This window comes from Hyaena hyaena, unplaced genomic scaffold, assembly GCF_003009895.1.
Source record: "Hyaena hyaena isolate Hyena2069 unplaced genomic scaffold, ASM300989v1 scaffold_267, whole genome shotgun sequence".
In the NCBI taxonomy this organism is placed as follows: Eukaryota; Metazoa; Chordata; class Mammalia; order Carnivora; family Hyaenidae; genus Hyaena; species Hyaena hyaena.
Window position 1 is genome coordinate 1,236,728 of NW_024080903.1, and position 20,952 is coordinate 1,257,679.

At 48.9% G+C, this 20,952-nt stretch overlaps 1 protein-coding gene across 7 annotated transcripts in view; it reads left to right on the plus strand.

Annotated features, from left to right (window-relative positions):
* The first annotated feature begins 7,131 nt into the window (after window positions 1-7,131).
* Window positions 7,132-20,952, plus strand: part of ATP9B (ATPase phospholipid transporting 9B (putative)) — a 226,465-nt gene continuing 212,644 nt past the window's right edge. For all 7 annotated transcript variants that reach the window (XR_005530783.1, XR_005530782.1, XM_039245815.1 and 4 more), the window contains exon 1: window positions 7,132-7,256. Coding sequence is in view for 5 of the 7 variants with exons in the window: in XM_039245815.1 (XP_039101746.1) it covers window positions 7,147-7,256 (110 nt within the window). In the remaining 2 variants the exon portion in view is untranslated. The remainder of the gene's footprint in view (window positions 7,257-20,952) is intronic.

Genomic DNA, 20,952 nt, shown 5'->3' on the forward strand with positions numbered 1-20,952 from the left:
GTGGACGACAGTTTGTTAGATGGTTCTCTTGGCACAGCGGTCAATGTCCCTGGCGGGCGAGGGGGGGCCGTAGGCACACATCGGGTCAGGACGGCCAGGGGCACCTGACGGGGCTCCTCAGCCAGGCCACATGAGGCTGGGGCAGGGCGGTGGTGGATAACCAGACCCTTAAATACAGAGGACAAAGTGGTGCCGCCGGTACGTGGGGGGAGGCGGGGGGTGAAGAGGTAGAACCGCCGGTTATGGTAAGAAACGGGCAGCAAGCGTGGTCGGTAGTAACACTGTACTCGCGGCTCACGGTAGGTGAGGCGGCCACACGGCGCCAGCGCAGAGTGGGTCCAGGGGTGCTGACTCACCGCGCTGCACACCCAGCACTAAGGGAAATGGTGTGCCCAGTGTCCTCCAATAATAAAGACATTTAGGGGCACCCGGGTGGCTTAGTCGGTTAAGCATCCGACTTTCGCTTAGGTCATGACCTCGCGGTTCGTGGGTTCGAGCCCCGCGTCGGGCTCTGTGCTGACTGCCAGCTTGGAGCCTGGAGCCTGTTTCAGTCTGTGACTCCCTCGCTCTCTGACCCTCCTCTGCTCACACTGTCTCTCTCTCTCTCTCCTAGAAATAAATAAAACGTTAAAAAAAATTAAAAAAAAAATAAAGACATTTAGTTAAAAATACATTAAGAAGGGGAAACATCCTTGCAATATCTGTGGGCTCCCGCGGTCGGCAGCAGGCACGCCAGCAAGAATAGCATCGTGTGAGAATTTGAAATGATTGTCTTCACCCACCTGACGTGGTAGAGACAAAATGAGGCTTTGGTACAGGAGTGACTTCTTCTAGAACTCTCTGAAGACACTTCCCAGGCCTCTCAGTACTGAGACGGCTGTACCGTGTCTGGGAAGAGATTCGCAAGGGCTGAAAGTAAAGGTAGAAAGACTCTGTGGCCACACAGTCATTGATACAGGACAGCATGTCCATCCCAACCCCCAACTGACCGTAACGGGGCTTCAAGGGCACAGTTAGATTCCGGTGTATCTGTTCTGGATGCAGTCCTTGGAGACTCTCCATGAGAACCTATTAATTACATTTTCCCCATTTAGTGGAATAGCTGAGATGTGTACGGTTCATTACAAAATGGTACTTGAATGTGTGGTTTAGAGGAATCTGGAAGTTTTCTAGATTCATCGGTCTAAACGCACCTCGGCCTGAGCCTGGACAGGAGACTCAGCTCCAGCCTGGGCTTTCCCGGGCACAAGTGGAGCGTCACGTGCAGTGTAAATGCCGTGTGTGCACACACGCTCTCACACTCCTGCATACGTGCTCACACGCACACACGTCCCTTTGGCCAACTACTTTCAGAAAATGAAATGCTGGAATAAATTCTGCACAAAACATATCTTTTATTTATTTATTTATTTATTTATTTATTTATTTTTTTCTAGGGGAGAGAGAGAGAGAGACAGCGTGAGCAGGGGAGGGTCAGAGAGAGAGGGAGTCACAGACTGAAACAGGCTCCAGGCTCTGAGCTGGCAGTCAGCACAGAGCCCGACGCGGGGCTCGAACCCACGAACCGCGAGATCATGACCTAAGCGAAAGTCGGACGCTTAACCGACTAAGCCACCCAGGCGCCCCTAACATATACTTTTAAATGACCAGCTTGCTGTGATTCATGTGAGCCCATCGTGTAATAAATGGATGCCTGGAAATGAAACTGTAATTACATCTTTTTCCTTTTATAACCAATCACGGCATCCCACATTAGGAGGGTGGTTGATGCCTCCCCTTGTACGTGTTTTCAAGGAGTGACACGTGTTGTGGGAAATCTCGCACTTTGGTCCGTGTTGGGAGGCTCTGACTTCAGATGGTGGTCGAGGGGGTGGGAGCAGGTAACTTGGTCCAAAGCCCGGCACCCGGCTGCCTCAGCTGCTGGGAGAGGACACAGCACTAAAATTGGCTGTGGTGATGCATTTAAAGATGGCTTTTCACAAGTTCCATCTTTCATGGTAGTCTTTTTAAAAAACAAACCTGTTGTGCATGACAATAGCCGTCTTCAAGCTTCTTGCTGGTTGACCCTCTGAAAGGATTTTGGATAAGTATGTATCCCTTCAGGCGGCTCGTATTGATGCTACAGTTTCCACTGTGACCGTGAATACTTACAAATGTTGCATTTCGGCATGTTGTATTTACACTCACAAATGGCACTGGGACATCACTTTTTAAAAAGTATTGAATGACATTTCAGTTCCACGATATGATACCCATTGCCATCATTGATTTTTAAAAATGCATGTTGAAGCTCTTCTTTGACATTTGAAACTCTTTCTTTTTTGCTAAAGCATATATATTTTTTATACAGTTTGCTGAAAAGTGTTTGTTGGCCTTCTGACAGGAATGGGAATGTATTTGCTAGGAGGTCATACGTCTGCTGGCACCAGCGCGTGGCCTCCGCTTTGCTTATTCTGTGTTCGGCCCCAGTGCGGCTTCCTGTCTGCTGCCGGCACCCGGCCCCACGGACTGCGCAGCGGGCGGCGACCTTGAACCCGGCCCCACGGACTGCGCAGCGGGCGGCGACCTTGAACCCGGCCCCACGGACTGCGCAGTGGGCAGCGACCATGCGCCTCCCGCTGCCGAAGGGTGTGACGGCGTCCCTAGCTCTGGGGAACACCGGGGTCCGGCCCGCCGCCCCGGCACCTCCAGCCCGGACGCCGTGTGTCCCCGCGTCCCCGCAGAGGGGTCGGGACAGACCTGCGGTGCGAATTTCCCGCACGGGGCCCTACTTGTCAGCTTGACCCTGTGCCACGGCAGAGAGCCACAGAACAACCCCTGCAGTAATCGTCCCCCTCGTGGACGTGCGTAATGAACACGTGCCCAGATTTCATCATCTCGTGAATCAAGAGGATGACGAGGGAAGGAACGCGAAGACCCGACACGGACGCAGAGAGTGTTTCAGGACCTAGAATTCCTAGATGTTAGGATGAGGTCGCTGAGTTAGATACAAAGTGGTTGATATCTTAAGGGACAAAATATCCTTTGGGTTATATTTTCTTCCTTGACAGAAATTATTTGCTTCTCTGCTGGCAAAGATCTTCAAGTTAACGTGTCATTTCCCTGGGGTGAGGCCTTTGAACACCAGTGAGCAGTGAGTGGGACCACGAGCGTTCTCCCCGAGGGCGGTGCCCTGCGCCCTCCTAGGGCTGGAAATGAGGCGCCAGCTCATTTTTCCTTATTTCCAGGTCTGGACGGTCACATCCTGTCCCTAGAGCTCGGCCGGCAACTGTGGTTTGGACGCTGACGACACGCGCTTCGGAGCCTGGGTTTGAGCTCCGGCTGTGCTAGCCGAGCGCTGTGACCCAGGGCAGGCTCCTAACCATTCTGTGCCTCGGGGTCCTGATCCGCGCGGGGTGGGGTGCGGGGAGGGCGGTCACAGAACCCTCCTTCTTGGGGAGTGCTTGTGGCCAGTGATCGCGTGGTCTGTGTCTTCCATCCTTTTACTTTCAACTTCTCTGTGACTTTACTCTTCGAGTAAGGCCTCTTAGGCCTCAGGCTTGGAGTTGGGTTGAGTTTTAGGCCAGCGTGACAATTTGGGTTTTGCTGGGGCGTTGAGTCACATTTAATGGACGTGAACGGACACTGGGCGTAGTGCTGCCATCTTGCCTGTTTGCTCTTTCTTCCACCTGTTCCTACTTAACTCTGTTAAAACTTTGACTTAGGTAATCTCTACATCCAACGTGGAGCCCCGACTCATGACCCCGAGATCAAGAGTCCCAAGTTCCTGCAACTGAGCCAGCCGCGTGCCCACATCCATACAGTGCTCGCCCCCCCCCCCATTAACTAGTTCCTGCACCTTCTTTCCTTAGGCCTTGAGCGATGGCCCCAGGGAAGTGCGTGGTGCGTATGGCATCAGCGCACACCCCCACCCTGCCCCCCGCGCTGGCAAGGCCCTGGGCCCCAGTGACAGGGGTTGGCAAATTTCCCTGCAAAGGGCTGCCCGATAAATAGGCTCTGTGGTCACATGACCTTTGTCGGGCCTCCTCGGCTCGGCCATTGTGACTGGAAGGCGCCCATAGACAGACACTGTGTGGGCAAGCAGCGTGGTGTGGCCAAACCGGCTTTTTCTTCACCAAACAGGCGACAGGTAGTTTCAGCTGCGGGCAGTGCTGACCCTGCCCCCCTGGGGGCCGCCCGGGGCCGCTCTCCCTCTTCCGCGACTTGGACCCTGGGGCGTTGAAGGCTTCCACTCCGCCTGTCACAGGGAGTCCACCAGCCACCTCAGTCCTTTATGCCCCCCACACCGTACACGGGCCCTCGCCTGACCGAACTCTCTTCCGCTGAGTGCTGCCGAGGCCACCCAGCTCCCGCTGCCGCCCTCGCAGAACGGCTTCCGTCACGGCGAGCGAGCGCTCCGATGTGTCCCCGGTGACAGTCAGCCGTTTGCAGATGGGCCTCGGTTACACTCGTTCCCCACAAAACCTCCCCCACCCGGGCACACGGGAATGAAGGGTCTTGGCTAAACTGAACTAGTAATGCAGAGATGGGGGGACGGAGGTGGTCAGAATTTGGAAAAAAGACTTGAGGGGTTTTTATTTTAAAGCGAGTAGGCTGTGACAGAGCCGGTTCCAGGAGAGGCGGGGTTCACGGAGGGGGAGGGCCAGGGGGTGTGTCTCGGAGTTCCCCCAGGAGGAAACATTTCAGGACCTGGTGTCATGTTGCCAGCTGTGCGGGGTGGGTCAGCTCCTGGTGTGACAACGCCAGCTGCTGTGCTGAGTCCGAGCAAGGGAAAGAATGAGTACAGTTAATTTTGCAATTAGGTCACTGTGTCCTTTGAGCGTGGTGGCCATGAAGTGGCCTGTGTTCAAGCCACATAAAAAGCAGCTAAGTAGCAAACTGGAACCAGAAAGTTGGGGCATCTACTTAAGCATATTGACTTATTAACAAATAGGTTTTTTAATTGAGAAAGTAATACATGAAAATACTTAGCCAAGATGAGCCTCGCATCTAGAGCTTTATGCTGAACACGTTGCTTCCTACCCATAGTCATAACGGGTTTGTAAGTTACAGAAATAGAAAACAAGAAGATACAGCAGGGCTAGAAAATAGCAACGTTACTGGACCAGGAGCAGGTCAAGGTGGTGCCAGTGGGCTGGCCTCTGGGGCTGGAAGTGGGCCCTGGAGTGGGGGATGGGCTCACCCCAGGAGCCGGCCAGGCCTCCCTGGGGAGCGGCAGGCTGAACAAAACTAGCCACACACCCTGGTGCCGCCTACGGCATTTGAACCGGGTGGGGGCTCAGGAGCCTGAAGACCCAAGCTGAAGACCGAGAACGAGTCCCCCCGCCTGCAGACCCCAGATCTGACGCGTCACCCTAGTACCCATGTGAGGAGCAGACGGTGTGGAAGCAGCAGGGAGGGGTGAGGAGGCGGAGCGCAGGGGCAAGGGCCAGGGTCCCCCGCCCACTTACACTGTGCCCGCAAACCTAGATTCCAAGACCTGTGAAGACAGTTAACAAATCAAACAAAACAGTTTTTTCTTCTTAGATACCTTTTTATTAAAAAAAATTTTTAAAATAAGTTTATTCATTTTTGAGAGCGAGTGAGAGAGAACAAGTGGGGAAGGGGCAGAGAGACAGGGAGACCCAGAGTCCGAAGCAGCTCCAGGCTCTGCACTGTCAGCAGAGCCCGACGCGGGGCTCGAGCTCACGAACCGGGAGATCACGACCTGAGCTGATGTTGGAGGCTCAACCGAGCCCCCGGGCGCCCTCCTCAGATAACTTAAAGTAAGAAAACAAAACAGGCATAAATGAAATAATCACGGATAGAACACAGGACCAATGAGAAACCTTCACAATAAAAACTAAAGTCATTGGGGCGCCTGGGGGGCTCAGTCGGTTACGCGTCCGACTTCGGCTCAGGTCATGATCTCGCGGGTCGTGGGTTCGAGCCCCGCGTCGGGCTCTGTGCTGACAGCTCGGAGCCTGGAGCCTGTTTCAGTCTGTGTCTCCCTCTCTCTCTGCCCCTCCCCCGCTCGTGTTCTGTCTGTCTCTCTCTCTGAAAAAAAAAAAAAGTTAAAAAAAATAAAGTCATTGAAATAATACCTCAAACTGTTAGAAACAAAACCAGCTCCAAGACAAAACTAATAAAGGCCGTTTAGCCGTAAACTTGGGCGAAGTAGCCCTGCTGAGGTCCCCGCTGTCTTCCCGGAGTTCAAGGGTCCTAGAGAGGAAGTTTCCCAGGTAACCGGCCGGCGCCCCAGGAGGTGGGGCTCGGGAGGGGCCCTGCCCGAGGGCTGCGCGGGGCTGCGGGTGCCGGGGGCCCCGGGTCAGGGCCGCGTGGCCTCGCCGCCGCGCGAGCCCCCGGGGCTCGGAGAGGAACCCCTGAGGAGCCCGGCCGCGCGGGGGCCGCCCCAGTGCACAGCCGGTTGTCGCTGTGTCTTCTCGCCGGGTTTGTGCGGTAAGAACACAGCATGTCATGCACACGGCCCACAAAGCACGTGCTAACGTCGGTCACCAGCAGGCAACCGTGTCACCCCACGGTCGACGGCACGCTAGACTCCGGGCCCCGTGTCCGGCCCGAGGCGCGGGAAGGGCGGAGAGCAGACGTCCCCGTACAGACGAGAACGAGGCGGCAAAGCAGAGGCCCGGGACTCGGCTGTTGAGCGGCCCGCTCGGGGGCCGTGACGGAACCCCCGCGAACAGCGGGCTCGCGGCACCTCCCCATCCGGGGGCGCGGGGCACACGCGGCGGAGGCGGCGGAACGGGCAGCGCGGCGCCGCGTGCGCACGCGCCCAGCGCTCGGGGCGGGGCCGCGGGGCCGCGCTGCTTCCGCAGGCGCGCCGGCCGCGCGGGGACGCCGTCGGGCCCCGGCGCGTGGGGGGCGGAGCCTCGGGACGCCACAGCCTCCGCTCGCGCCCGCGCCGCGCGGTGACGTCATCAGGCCCGGACGCGCGACGGGACCTCGCGGCGCCGCCGCCTTCTGCGCCCGGCCTTCGCCGCACGCCGTCGTCATCCGGCGCCGACGCGCGGTGACGCCATCGGGCCGCGACGCGCCGGGGGCGGGGAAGGACGGGCGGGCGGTGCCTCGGCCGGGTTGGAGCTGAGGGGAGAGGGCGGGGACAGCTGAGGTGGAGCCCGGGAGGGGCGGGAAGGTGGCGGCCGCAGGATGGCGGACCAGATCCCTCTGTACCCGGTGCGCAGCGCCACGGCCAGCCGCAAACGCGCGGCCTACTACAGCGCGGCGGGGCCCGGGCCGGGGGCCGAGCGGCCCAGCAGGTAACGACGGGGCGGGCCTCCCGCTCCCCGCGGCGCCCCTCCCCACCCCCGCGGCCTGACCGGCTGGGGGCCCCGTGCAGGTGCGGCCCGTCCCCGGGTCCCCGGCCGGTCTGCCCCTCCCGCAGGCCGCGCACGGTGTTGCCGACTCCGGCGCGCCGGGACCCTGGGAGGGCGCCCGCCCGGCGGGGAGGCCCCGGGCCGCGCTGCCAGGCCCCGGGCCCCGATCCCGGTGTCCTGGGCGCCCGTCGCAAGCGGAAGGGAGTCTCGGCTGCGCCAGGCGGGACGTCGCGCGGACGCGGGTGTCCGAACCCCGCGCGTTCCTGTAGACACTGCGGGCGTGACCCGCGCAACTTGCACTTAGAGTCACAAAAACGGACCTTCGTGGACGAGTGCAGAGTCTCACAAATATGAGACGCTTCAGTTTATTTGCAAACTACACTTGTTCCTTAATCATGGGTTTCCCAAGTATTTTTTTGTTGACAAGAATTTTTGCTTTAGCGTCGGGAAACGAAGTCCGGAAGGCAGGTCGGTTAACGGGGACCACAGTTTAGTGGTAGATTAAAAACGTACCACCTTTCATTTTAGAATGGCAGTCTCATACCCTAGTTGGTTTTAGCTCGTGTGTGTTTCTCACCGAAAGAAAAGAATAGTGCATTTAATAAATGGTAGAGTTATTAGCAAAAGAAACTCATGAAAAGAAATACTGTTCCCTGCAGTTAGTGGTAACTTTATACCTGAGGAATTTTAGAAGCAATTAACTTTTAATACACAAGAGGGAAAAAACTACCTATTTCAATATCCAGTTGCTTCAGGATTCGGGTTTTAGAGCAGTTTTTGTTGCAGGCTGTTTGGGAGGCTGTAATATATAGTCGAAGAATGTATATTCTAATGTTACAGAGCTGAATTGATTCTCTCTTCGTTTATTTATTTCTGTTTGATCTTACTTAAACTGAACCCCCATTTCCTGGGATGTAAAGTGGGGGTTACTGTTTCTTCCTGTGGGATGGCGGAGGGTTACAGGAGAACCTAAAAGGTGCCTGTGTTAGGTGTTTATACCATTTCTCTTTTACTGCCTGATATTACCTGCAAGATTAATTGCAGTAGTAATTGAGTGGTTGATTTTAGAAGGTCATCATTTGAAAATCACAGATTTCCATCAGGGTTTGCATCTCCGTTTTTGCTTCAGTTTTGGAGGCTCTGTCATTTGGTGTGTAGGTATTTAGGCTCCTTTTGTCTTCTGGTGGATTGTTTCTTTTATTGCGAAATGTTCTTTGTCTCTGGTAATTTTCTTTGCTCTGAAGTTTAATTCTGCTATATTGTGGTTTAACGTTTGCATGGTGTTTGCTTTCAACCTAAGTTGAATTTGAAAGGAGTTTCAAATTCTTTGTTGGATCCTGGTTTTCCATTATGCACTCTCAGTCTGTGTCTTTGGATTGGTGTATTTAAACCCTTTACCTTTAAGTTAACTATTGCTACATTAGAGCTTAGGTGCTATTTTATTATCTATTTTCTGTGTCTTCTGATTCTCATTCCTCTTCTGTTTCTTGTCTTGCCCTCCTTTAGGTTACTTGAACTTCCCTTGGATATCGCCCCAGTGTTTTTGAGTAGGTCTTTGAATGTTACGGTGTTCGCCCTGTTGGGTGTTGCGGTGTACGTACGGGGTGACTTATCGTCGAGGTATGTTGGAGTGAAGTCTGCAAACCTTACTTGCATCTGTCCTTTTTACCCATCTTCTCCCCTCACACTTTACGTATCACTTTTTGTTTAAGTCATCAAATACAATTTATAAAACTCTTGGTTATAAGGATAGTTTATTGTATGTGCTCATGTTTTTGATCATTCTGTTATTATTCATGTTATTTTGCTCAGTTCCTTCCTGGTAGTCCAGGATTCACTCCCCCTCCCACCCATTCTTTTCTATTTGAGAAAATTAGTGCAGCCAATCTTGAAACTTCTTTCATCTTAGAATATTTTTATTACCCCTTCACTCCTGCAGGGTAGATTTGTTGGATATAGAATTCCTGGTTGACAGTTTTTTTTCTTAGCACTTGAAAACTCTTGTTCCACGCCGGCTAGCCTTCGTGACTTCTGCGGAAGTTCACTACCACGCGAATTGGTGCCCCCTACGGCTAACGTGTCATTTATGTCTGGCTGCATTCAAGTTTTATTTGTCTTTTATTTTCACAAATTTAACTGTGATGTATCTTGTGGATTTCCTTGAGTTTATCTTGGTTGATATTTAGTAAGCATTTTTTTTTAAATGTTTTATTTATTTCTAGGAGAGAGAGAGAGGGAGAGACAGCGTGAACAGGGGAGGGTCAGAGAGAGAGGGAGTCACAGACTGAAACAGGCTCCAGGCTCTGAGCTGACAGTCAGCACAGAGCCCGATGCGGGGCTCGAACCCACGAACCGCGAGATCATGACCTAAGCGAAAGTCGGACGCTTAACCGACTAAGCCACCCAGGCGCCCCTATAATTCCTATTTGTTTGAAGGGTTTGTAGTTGATCGTTGAAGTACTTTTATGTTTGCTGCTTAAAATGATTGTCACGTAAGCTTTGGTATGAATTGTTTTTGCTAAGTCACACTTTGGGTGTTCTGGTTCTTGTATGACTGATGGGTTTTGATTTTATCCCAGACATTTTGTCTGTTATGTTTGGCGCATGTGGGGGTCCTGTTGTGTCTTTTTCTTTAGCAGGTGATCAGCCTGTTTAGATTTAGTGTGTAGGTCCTGGCCTACATTTATGGGCTGTGATTCCAATGGCAGTTTACTTTCGTGCTGTGATTTTTGGCATCCTCGCTTTACGTGGTCTAATGGGACTCCTACCCCCTGCTTGTGCTGCTGAGAGGAAGGAGGGGTTTCCCCAGACACCCCCCCCCCCCCCCAGTCTCTTGGCGAGAGGAGGCTTGGCTGGCTGGACGGGGCTTGTGGCCATGCCCGCTCCGCGTGTGCCTGCTGGCGGTTCTGGTGCCCCCAGTTAGAAGAGTCTGAGCACAGCCGTGGCCAGATCTTCCAGCTGGGGCCCCCGGCCGCTCTGGCCTCTGGTGGCACAGGAGGGGCCCAGCCCTGCAGAGAAGCCCCTTCCTGGACTGGCCTCTGCTGAAGTGAGATTGCAGTTGGTGCTGCCTGGTCGTCCTCTTGGTGAGAGAGGGGAGTCTCCGGCCCCTGCGGACACGGGGGCTTTGAGGCTTCTAGGGCTCTCCCACCTGGGGCAGATGCGCCGGTGTCCCCTGATGGGACAGGAGGTCTCAGGGCCATGGGGAAGGACGCTGGGTCTCACAGGCCCTTGTTGATCTGCTGCTGCTGCTGGTTGTTCCCCTCCAGAGGAGGAATGACCTTGGGCTGCCTTTTCTTCCTTGGTTGGGAGTTGGGGCCGCCAGGCCTGTGGCTCTCCTTCTGTTGGGTGGGGGCACGGAAGATGTCCTGCCCCCGTGTCCTTTCTCCCGGCCTCCGTCCCAGAGTGGCCAGCTCTCTTCCTCTCAACTGCTGCCTTTTTACCACCTTCCAGGGCTCCCCTTTGCTTGGCTCCTTATTTCCAAAGTTCTTAGGTGGACTTGGTGGGAGGAGCAGGGAGAGAAGCGTTGTGACTGGAAGTTGTGCTTTTACGTTGTTTTGTGAAGTGTGGGTACGTTTTTCATAGGAGCATATGTGCACATTTAAAAAGCTAAGTGGTGAAACGCCTAGAAGATAATGTGCTCTGTGCTCTGCTGATCCCTCTCTCTGCACTGCAGCCTTTCACCCCTGAGGCAGTTATTTCGGATTCTTCTGGCATTGAAAATCTCCATTTTCAGCAGCTGTGTGCCTGACTTTGTCAACACCTGAGGTTTCTTTTGAAGCCTTGTGTGTCTGCCCCGCAGCCAGAATGGAATGAAAGGCCCTGCTGCTCCGTAGCCTCTGGTTCGCTCGTGGCACACTCTGGACTTGACTGTAAATGTTCACCTCCCTTGAATGGATGGCGGCGACCGTCAGACTTTACCCCGATACCTAGCCTTACGGGTTGGGAAGTGTTCCCTTCTCTTCTGCTTTCTGGAAGACATTGTATAGTTGGTGTTGACTTCTTTAAATGTTTGGTAGAATTTTCCAGTGGAACCATCTGGGCTTACAAATTGCTTTTCTAGGTGTTTCAATTTACAGACTCGGTTTCCAGGCTGTTCACGTGAGCTGTGTCATGTCGGGTGAGTTGTGACTGTGCCGTATGAGGAATTGGTCCATTTCAGAAAAGTCACCATATTTGTGTGTATAGAGCTGTTCGTCGTGTTCTCTTCGTGTCTGTCTGAGGCTTCATTCAGATGGTGGTGGTTTGTGCTTCACTCCTTTTGGTTGGTCAGTCTTGATAGAGATGTGAGCTTTTGAAAGAGCCAGCTTTTGCTTTCCTTATTTTTTCTGTAGTTTTCTATTTCATTAATTTCTGTGTTTTATTTTTTCCTTCCTTTTGACTGTTTTAGGTTTTCTCATCTCATTCTTGTTTCTTAAGCTGAGAGTTTCGTTTATTGATTGGAGACTCTCCTTTTAAAAAAATTTCTTTTAAAGTTTATTTATTTTGAGAGAGAGAGAGAGAGAGAGAGAATGACTGCGGGGGCGGGGGGAGGGGGTCAGAGAGAGAAGAAGAGAGAGAATCCCAAACAAGCTCTGAGCTGTGAGTGACATGGGGCTCAAACCCACAAACCTTGAGATGATGACCTGAGCCGAAACCAAGTCAGATGCGTAGCTGACTGAGCCACCCAGGTGCCCCCAGGCTTGCTTTTGATTGTTTGCTTGGTATATAATTTTCCATCATTTTACTTCCGACCTACTTATATTTGAGGTCAATTTCTTGTAGTCAGCAAATGGTTGGATTATACTTTTTATCCACTCTGCCAATGTCTGTCTTACGATTGATGTATTCAGACATTTATGTTCACTATAATGATTGATAAGTTAGGGCTTATATCTGGGGTGCCTGGGTGGCTCAGTCGGTTAAGTGTCCGACTTCAGCTCAGGTAATGATCTCGTGGTTCGTGGGTTCGAGCCCTGCGTCAGGCTCTGTGCTGACAGCTCAGGGCCTGGAGCCTGCTTCAAATTCTGTGTCTCCTCTTCTCTCTGCTCCTCCCCTGCTCATACTCTGTCTCTCTCTGTTTGTCAATAATAAATAAATGTTAAAAAATTTAAAAAAAAGTTAGAGCTTACATCTGCCATTTTCCTTTTTGTTTTCTGTGTTTTCTTTTAAATGTTTTCCTGCAGGTTACTTCAACATATTTTAGAATTCTATTTTGATTTACCTAAGGCAGTTTTCACTGTATCTTTTTGCACAGATGTTATCTAGGGTTGTCCACATGTGACCCGTCACAGTATTCTGGTGTCAAAATTGTATCTGTGCTAGTGAAGTGCAGAATCCTTGTCTCATTACATCCCTTTACTCATCTCTCCGGTAAAGCTGTCATTTTGTACGGTGACATGTAAATTTTATATATGTAGAAGTATATAAATATTCTCCATGCATATAACTAGAATGACACAACAGTGTTCTAACTTTTGCTTTATTGCTCAAACATAATTTAGAAAAATCAAAAGAGGAATGCCTGTTGTACTGACCTGTGGTTTTGCTATTTCTGTTACTCTCTTATTTTCTGAAATTCCTGAATTTCTTATTATTTCTGTTTTAAGAATTCCTTGCTATTCTTTTAGTGTAGGTCTGCTGGAAACAAATTCTTTTAATTTTCTTTTATCCTAGGAGGTCTTATTTCTCTTTCATTAATGAAGGAGAATTTTACCAGGTATACAATTTGGGATTTACAGGGTTTTTTGTGCATTTTTTTTAACATTTGAAAAATGTTATATTGCTGCTTTTTGGCCTCCATGATTTTTGATGAGAAATCTGATGTCATTTGAATGTTTTTTTTTCCCCCTGTGGGTAATATGTCACTTCTCATTATTTTCAAGCTTTTTTTTTTAAACTTTTAAAAAAATGTTTTATTTATTTCTGAGAGAGAGAGCATGAGCAGGGGAGGGTCAGAGAGAGAGGGAGACACAGAATCTGAAGCAGGTTCCAGGCTCTGAGCTGTCAGCACAGAGCCCGATGCGGGGCTTGAACCCACGAACCGGGAGATCATGACCTGAGCCGAAGTCAAATGCTTAACTGACTGAGCCCCCCAGGCGCCCCATTTTGAGATCTTTTGTGTCATATGGTCTTGAGTTTTCTGCTTATTTGTTTTAAGTCCCATTTTCTGCTTACATTGAGTGGTTTCTGTTGTTCACGTAAGGAAAGTTCATTGATTTTTTTTCCTTGGTCTCTTCCATTCTTCTCCTGAACCGTATCTCTGTTACTATATTTCTTAGTTTCAGAATTTCCATTTGATGCTTCTTTACATTAGTTTTCTTTGTGAAAACAGCTGTTTATTTTCATTTGCTCCAAGTATGGTGGTGGTGGTGGTTGTTGTTTAATTTATTTATTTTTGACAGAGACAGAGCATGAGCTGGGAGGGGGCAGGGAGAGGGGGAGACACAGAATTCGAAGCAGGCACCAGGCTCTAAGCTGTCAGCACAGAGTCTGATGTAGAGCTCGAGTTCATGGACCTAGACATCATGACCTGAGCTGAAGTCAGATGCTCAACCGGTATATCGAGCCACCCAGGTGCCCTTGCTTCAAGTATTTTTGTAATTGCCCATTGAAACATTTTTATGATGGGCACTTTTTAATTATTTTTTTAAGGTTTATTTTGAGAGAGAGAGCGCGCGCACGCCTGTGCAAGCATTCGTGGGAGAGACATAGAGAGAGTGGGGTACAGAGGATCCAAAGCAGGCTCCGCTGTGATAGCAGCAAGCCTAGCATGGGGCTCGATCCTGTGAGCTGTGAGATCATGGCATGAGCTGAAGTTGGACACTCAACTGACAGAGTCACCCAGGTGCCCCTTTAGTTTTTTTATTTTTTATTTTTTTTAAGTTTATTTATTTTGAGATTGCACGTGTGTGCAGGGAGGGGTGGTCGGAGAGAGCGAGAGAGAACCCCAAGCAGGCTCTGCACTGTTACCCTGAACTCATGAGCCATGAGATTGTGACATGAGCCGAAATTAACAGTCAGATGCTTTACCTACTGAGCCACCGAGGTGCCCTATGACGGATGTTTTAAAATCCTAGTCAGATAATTTCAACATATGCATCGTTTTGGTGTTGGCAGCTGTTGACTTTCTTTCCTTCAAAAGTTGAGATTTTCCTGGCTTTTGGTAGGAGTGTTTTTTAATTTTTTAAAAATGTTTATTTCTTTTTGAGAGAAAGAGACAGAGTACAAGTGGGTGAGGGTCAGAGAGAGAGGGAGACACAGAATCTGAAGCAGCTCCAGGCTCCGAGCTGTCAGCACAGAGCCAGACGCAGGGCTCGAACTCAGGAACCGAGAGATCGTGACCTGAGCTGAAGTCAGACGCCCAACCAATTGGCCACTTAGGCCACTCCAGTATGAGTGGGTTTTGATTGTATCCTAGACATTTTGAGTATTATGCCAGGAGACTCTGGACTTTATTTAAATCTTCTGTTTTATTAGGCTTCCTCTGACACCGGGACTGAGGGGCGGGGGGAGCTGGGATGAGGCCATGTGGCCTTGTTACTGCGAGATGGGGGAGAGCCGGTACCCCTTTACCGCTGGGCAGAGATGGGGTCTGAGGTGTCCCACTGGCCCTTTGTTTTGGGGGCGGAGGCATGCCTGAACCTGTGGTTTTCTCCAGTGTGGCCTGAGGGTCCTTTGCCTCGGGGTTCCAGCTTGTCCTGTCATTGCTGTGACAGTGGTAGAGACGGGTGTGTGTGTGTGTGTGTGTGTGTGTGTGTGTGTGTGTGCAGGCTTTTCTCGGGGCTCTCTTAGGTGTGTGCCCGTGCTGTTTTTCTGGCTGCCCACCCTCTCATACCCAGCATGGGATACGTGAGGCAGGAGCACGCCGGGAACTCCCCGAAGCGTTGTCCTGGGGTCCGAGGGCCCTCCTGGTGTGCCGCCGCCGCCTCACCCTTCTGTGTGCCGTCTCGGCTGGGGCTGGGGCTGGGGCTCCTGGGATTGGCAAGGGCTCTGCTCAGTCTTGCCGAGGAACTGAAAGAAGGGAGTAATTTACCTTTGGTTTTTGCTTTTGTTTTTGTCTTTCCTCCTTGTATTTTAAAGTCATTCAGATTTATTTTTTTCATTCGTTAACAGCTTTTTGGTTACAATTCACATAGGTCTCCCACTTCAGGTGTAAAATTCAGGGGCGCCGGGTGGCTCAGTATGTGGTGTTCCACTCTTGGCTTTGTTTCGGCTCAGCTCGTGATCTCAAGGTTCATGGGATCGAGCCCTGTGTCAGGCTCTGTGCCGACAGTGCAGAGTCTGCTTTGGATTCTCTCTCTCTGTCCCCCTCCCCCCGGAGGGCGTGTGTTCTTTCTCTCTCTCTCAAAATAAACTTTAAAAAGAAAAGTGTAAAAGTCAGTGTATTAGCATATTCGCAGATAAGTCAGCCCTCACTGAAGTCAGTGTTGAGCGTTTCCTCACCTCCGTTTCCTCACCTCCGAGAAAGACCTGGCACCCTGCAGCTGCATCCCCACCTCATCTCTGGATTTTTCTTTTCTTTTTTTTTAAGTTTTATTTATTTACATCATCTCCGCATCTCATTTGGGGCTCACACTCATGACCCCAAGGCCAAGAGTCGCACACTCCTCCTACTGACCCAGCCAGCCCCCCCCCCCCCCATGGATTTTCTGATTGCGGCAATCCGTATTCAACAAAACTAACCATTTTTTTTAAATGTTTTTTATTTATTTCTAGGAGAGAGGGAGAGAGACAGCGTGGCAGGGGAGGGTCAGAGAGAGAGGGAGTCACAGACTGAAACAGGCTCCAGGCTCTGAGCTGGCAGTCAGCACAGAGCCCGACACGGGGCTCGAACCCACGAACCGCGAGATCATGACCTAAGCGAAAGTCGGACGCTTAACCGACTAAGCCACCCAGGCGCCCCAAAACTAACCATTTTTAAGTGTACTTTTTTTTGACTTACTGTATAACAAATGGCTAATTTCATACTTAAGGATTGGTGAATAGTTTAAGATTTTCCTAGTATTTCTGTTTTGGGAAATATGTGTGCTGTATATTAGAATGCAGCTAAAATAGATTAAATTATACAATCTATAATATAAATTTTAGATTGTTATACAGTCTAAAAAATGATATAATTGTTAGATTAAATAACACAATCTAAAAGCTAGATTAAAAAATAAAAAGTGTAAATGCAGTCTTATATATTTCTAAGAACAGAAGTTAATGTTATGAGGTCTTTTTCCTCCATATTGTCAATGGAAGCTAATTAGTTGTTAGAAAAACAGCTTTGATTTGTGCTTTTCCTGCTTTGTGAGCTTTAAAAGGCTTTTTACCCTGGCCGTATAAAAATGTCATTTTGTGCTCATAATGTATAAGGAATTGTATTAAAGTATTTTAAAGGTTCTCAGGTTTTCTTTGGAGTGAAATAACTTTTATTTCATTATAATCAGACCAGTTTAGGATACAACATATTTAAAATATAGTAACGGTAAATCATTAAAGCTTGTATAGAATGTTTCATCATTAGGTTTATATTTTATGAAAATTTTTAGGGGACAAATTATACGTGATTTAAGTGTGGTTTAAGATATATGAGGATGTTCCTGGGCTTTTTTGTTGTCTTGTTTTTTTATTATGTTAGTAGGTGAATGAAATGCTGTGTCCCACATGTAGTATTTAACAGTTTGCTAGCAATGCAATTATTTGTTAAGATCATTTTCTGTAAACTAATGTGAAGCCTCTATTCCTTCTTGCATTTTGTATAGTTAAGTAAAAGTAAGGTAATTTTTAAATTGTTACTTTGATATTTATATTTCTGTCTTTTAAATGGTACCTGTGTCATTCAGCTTACCTTTACAGTTGAATGAAGAATGAATAACATTGGATGTTATTTTGTTTGTCCATGTCTTGTTAGTACCTTTTCCTTGCTTCTCTTTGCAGGGTGGCTTTTGGCCCTGCCTAGAGCCATTTGCAGTATTACAATAGTTAAACTTTAGTGTTTGGAAAGAGATTCATGCTGAGAACAGATGGCTATTGTCTGATTATCTCTAAAATATTAGCATGTTTCTTGATAGAGGCAACACAAATTTTTTTTTAATGCTAGTTTTCTCATTCTGTGTGTCTGTACACAATTTCCTCTGAATCTTACAAATTTTACAACTGTGCTGATGATCTAAAAAATATGGTTTGTAAAGATGAAACTTCTCTTTTTTTGTGACGATTTACAATTGAAAAGGTTTTTTTTTTTCTTTTAAATGTTTTATTTGTTTCTGAGAGAGACAGCATGAACAGGGGAGGGTCAGAGAGAGAGGGAAACACAGAATCTGAAACAGGCTCCAGGCTGAGCTAGCTGTCAGCCCAGAGCTGGATGCGGGGCTCAAACCCACGAGCATGAGATCATGACCTGAGCCAAAGTCGGACGCTGAACCGACTGAGCCACCCAGGCACCCCTGAAAACGTTTTTGAAGTACAGAATGATTAAGATAGCATTTATCAAAGTGCCCAGGCTTCTTTGGATCAGACATATTCCTAAGGATCTGTAGTCCACTCAAGCTTGTGAAGTTCTTTAAACCTGCCAGGACAGAATTGTTTCGCTTAAATTTTCTGCAGTTGACCGTATTAGCATGAAGATAGAGTTGATGATTGTGAACATCACAGTTTTCGGGGACTATGTGTCCTGAGCCAACTGGCCCACCTATCTTTAAATTTCTAGATTGGCATTTGCATAGAACTGGTTATTGGACCATCAACTCTCATTTAGAAGCTTGTTTCAATTTATGTATAGTGTCCGTGTGTTTCTTATGTCAAGAAGTTGGTATTCTGGTTTTTTACAGAACAGCTTGGAAGGGGGCCATTGGCTCCGAGGTGACTGTGCATGTGGTTCGTGGGAGGGGTGGCTCTCGGCTTGAAGGACCAGTGGGCCCTTGTCCTTCTTGCTTGTTCTGTTGCTGAGGTCACGGCTTGCTTCTCAGACACTGTTCCTTTCTTCCTTTCTTTTTTCTTTTTTTTAACGATTCCGCTGTTTATCTCCTCTCCTCCGTAGGAAGGGAAGAGTGGGTCTCAGTAGTTCTTACACTTTTGCTGCTTATTAAGGACTCATCAGTGACACACTCGAACTTGGAAGTTGTATTTGAGGAAGGAAATATACACATTTCTTTATAGCACTTTATTGCTTTGTTTTCCCTACTTTATTAACATGTAGGCAAAGGGGACAGTGTTTATTTTTCTTCAAGAAGGTTTAAGCATCAGGCATATTTTAAATGGTTTCTCCCTTTACTAGCGGTTGGCTTCTCAGAAACGTTTCTCATCAAAATGGAAACAATAAGGCTGTTAGAGACTTAATGTGAGTTTAAGCTAGTTATTGTATTGACCTACTTTTACTTTTACTTAGATACATGTAAATTACGCGCCTGCTAGCACTTGGGTGTTTTGTTGAAAGTTCCTGATTTTTGTAAACCTCTGGCAGCAGCTCAGATGGCTGTCTTCGCTCCCTCCTGTAGCAGCGCCCCCGGGTTTGGTGTCATCTGCCCCGTCGTCTTTGTTCACATTGTTTTTACTCGTTTTAAAAATATGTTTCCAGAATTATACTTAATTGCTGGAAACGTTGATTTTTCTTGAGTGACAAACCAATTAAGTGTGTATGACACTAGGCAACAAAGACACTTAAGATTTTCTGCTTATCCTGTCTCTGGAAAAATCCATTATTCATCATCTTATTGTTTTTAAATACTGAGGTAAAATTTTCAATACAATAGGAAAATTGCTTTGGAAATGGAATAAATTGCTTGCCAGTTCAGAGGCTCCATTTCTGAAGTGGAGGTTACTAAACATGATGTTGCTTATATTCATTATCTTTCAGACTCATTGTGCTACTTTTCTAGCATTAAACTTGATAAGATTGTGACTTTTGCTAAGATGCAACACACTCGCTGAAAGAACCTAATGAAAAAGACAAAAAAAAAATCTCATTTTGTATACTATATTATATTTAAGTGACATTGTGAATTTTAACTGCAATATGTATAAGTATTCATTTTCTAGTTGACTGTTTTAAAAGAAGGGATCTTATGCAGAGAATAAGAAAAAAAAGAACTTTTCGGAGGAAACCTACTGGCCCTGGTTTTGGCCTGCTGCTTCACAGATGACCTGCGTTTTTGCCCGAGGATCTCAGATGATCAGTTTCTTGTGGGGGGTTCTGTGCTTGCTGCGGGGTAGGGTTGAGGGAGCCTTGAGCCTGCGGGGCGCTGCTGCCCCTCCCCACCGCGACCTTGACATTCAGCAGGCGGCCTTCCTGATGTTCAGCCTGGCTTAATCACTGATGTTAAAGTTTTCCCCACGCTTCTTGGGTGTACTTTTAAGCAGCACAGCACAGTAATGGTCATCTTTGCAGATAAATTTCATATTCATTTTTCATGTTTCCAAATATTTATGTTTTCATGGGATAATTAGAACCTGTGGTCACATTACAAGAAAAAGGGTTTTGATCCATTTTCACAAATAGCTCTTCAAACAGGATGTTCATGCTCTGGCCAGCCATCGAGTGCCTGGTAACCCAAGACTGTTAGGAATGCTGTGTCAAGAATGATGTTTTTCAGTTGTTTTAATGTGCACGTTTCAAAGTTCTTTTTGAAAACAAAGTGTGTTCCTAGGTGTAAAATCTTCCACTGGGGAAGGGAGTGAGAGTCCTTCCCCTGGGCTCGCAGGCCGCCCCCCTGCCCTCCCACCCCCACCCCCGGCTTGCGCCCTCCAGCCCAGGCCCTCCAGCTTCTGCAGCCCCTCCCGGGTCATCCAGGACCTGTGCTTGGCTCCATGCCTCCTCCGGTCTGCACACCTCCTTTCTTGTCATCCAGCGTCGCTCCCTTTGAAAGGAGCCAGACGTCCCTCCACCCAAAAACTGAAGCTCTACAGCCCTTGAACACAAACTCCCTGTCCCCCCCCCCGCCCCCGCCCCTGAAAGCCCCCTGCTCCTCTCTCTGGAAGCCAGCTGCTCTGATCCTCAATCCTCCTTGGCCTGGAGTCCTTTAAGGCTGGTATTTTTGGTGTGGCTCCTTCCACTGAGCATAATGTTTTGAAGCTTCATGTTGTAGCACATGTCACAATGTCCTTTTTTTAAGGCTGAATAATATCACATTATGTGGATAGACCACATTTGTTCTGAACGTTTGAGTTGTTTTTCTTTCCTACAGTAAAAATTTCTGGTATTGATTGTCTAAAACTAGGAGTTAAGTGAATAAGTGTGAAGTGCTTAGGCTGATGCCGGACAGTTTCCTTAAATGCTGGTTGCTCCTCCTTTCCTTCCTCTTCCTCTCAGCCTCGAATTCCTTCCTACCCGGGCAGCAGGGCGGGCTCACACGTTCACTCCCCTTCACTCAGTCTTCTGCTTTCAGCACAGCGTTGCCTCTGCTGTCTCTTCTGACCTCCCTACCCAGAGGGTAGGTGTCCCTTGACCTGTAGGGGGGAGGGGGTGATCTGAGGATCCAGATGTTTCTCGATCACTTTCTACTGTTACCTCCCCTCAGACCCACTTCAGAGGCCCCGGTGATGTCAGCCCAGGCCCCCAGGGTCCTGAGGTTCCAAGGGCTCTGTTCTCCTGTTTCCTCACGCTGGGTGTAGACGCCTGTTTTCTTGGATCTGCTTATTCACCACCCATCCGTGTGCTTTCCAGCTTCCTGCGTTTTGT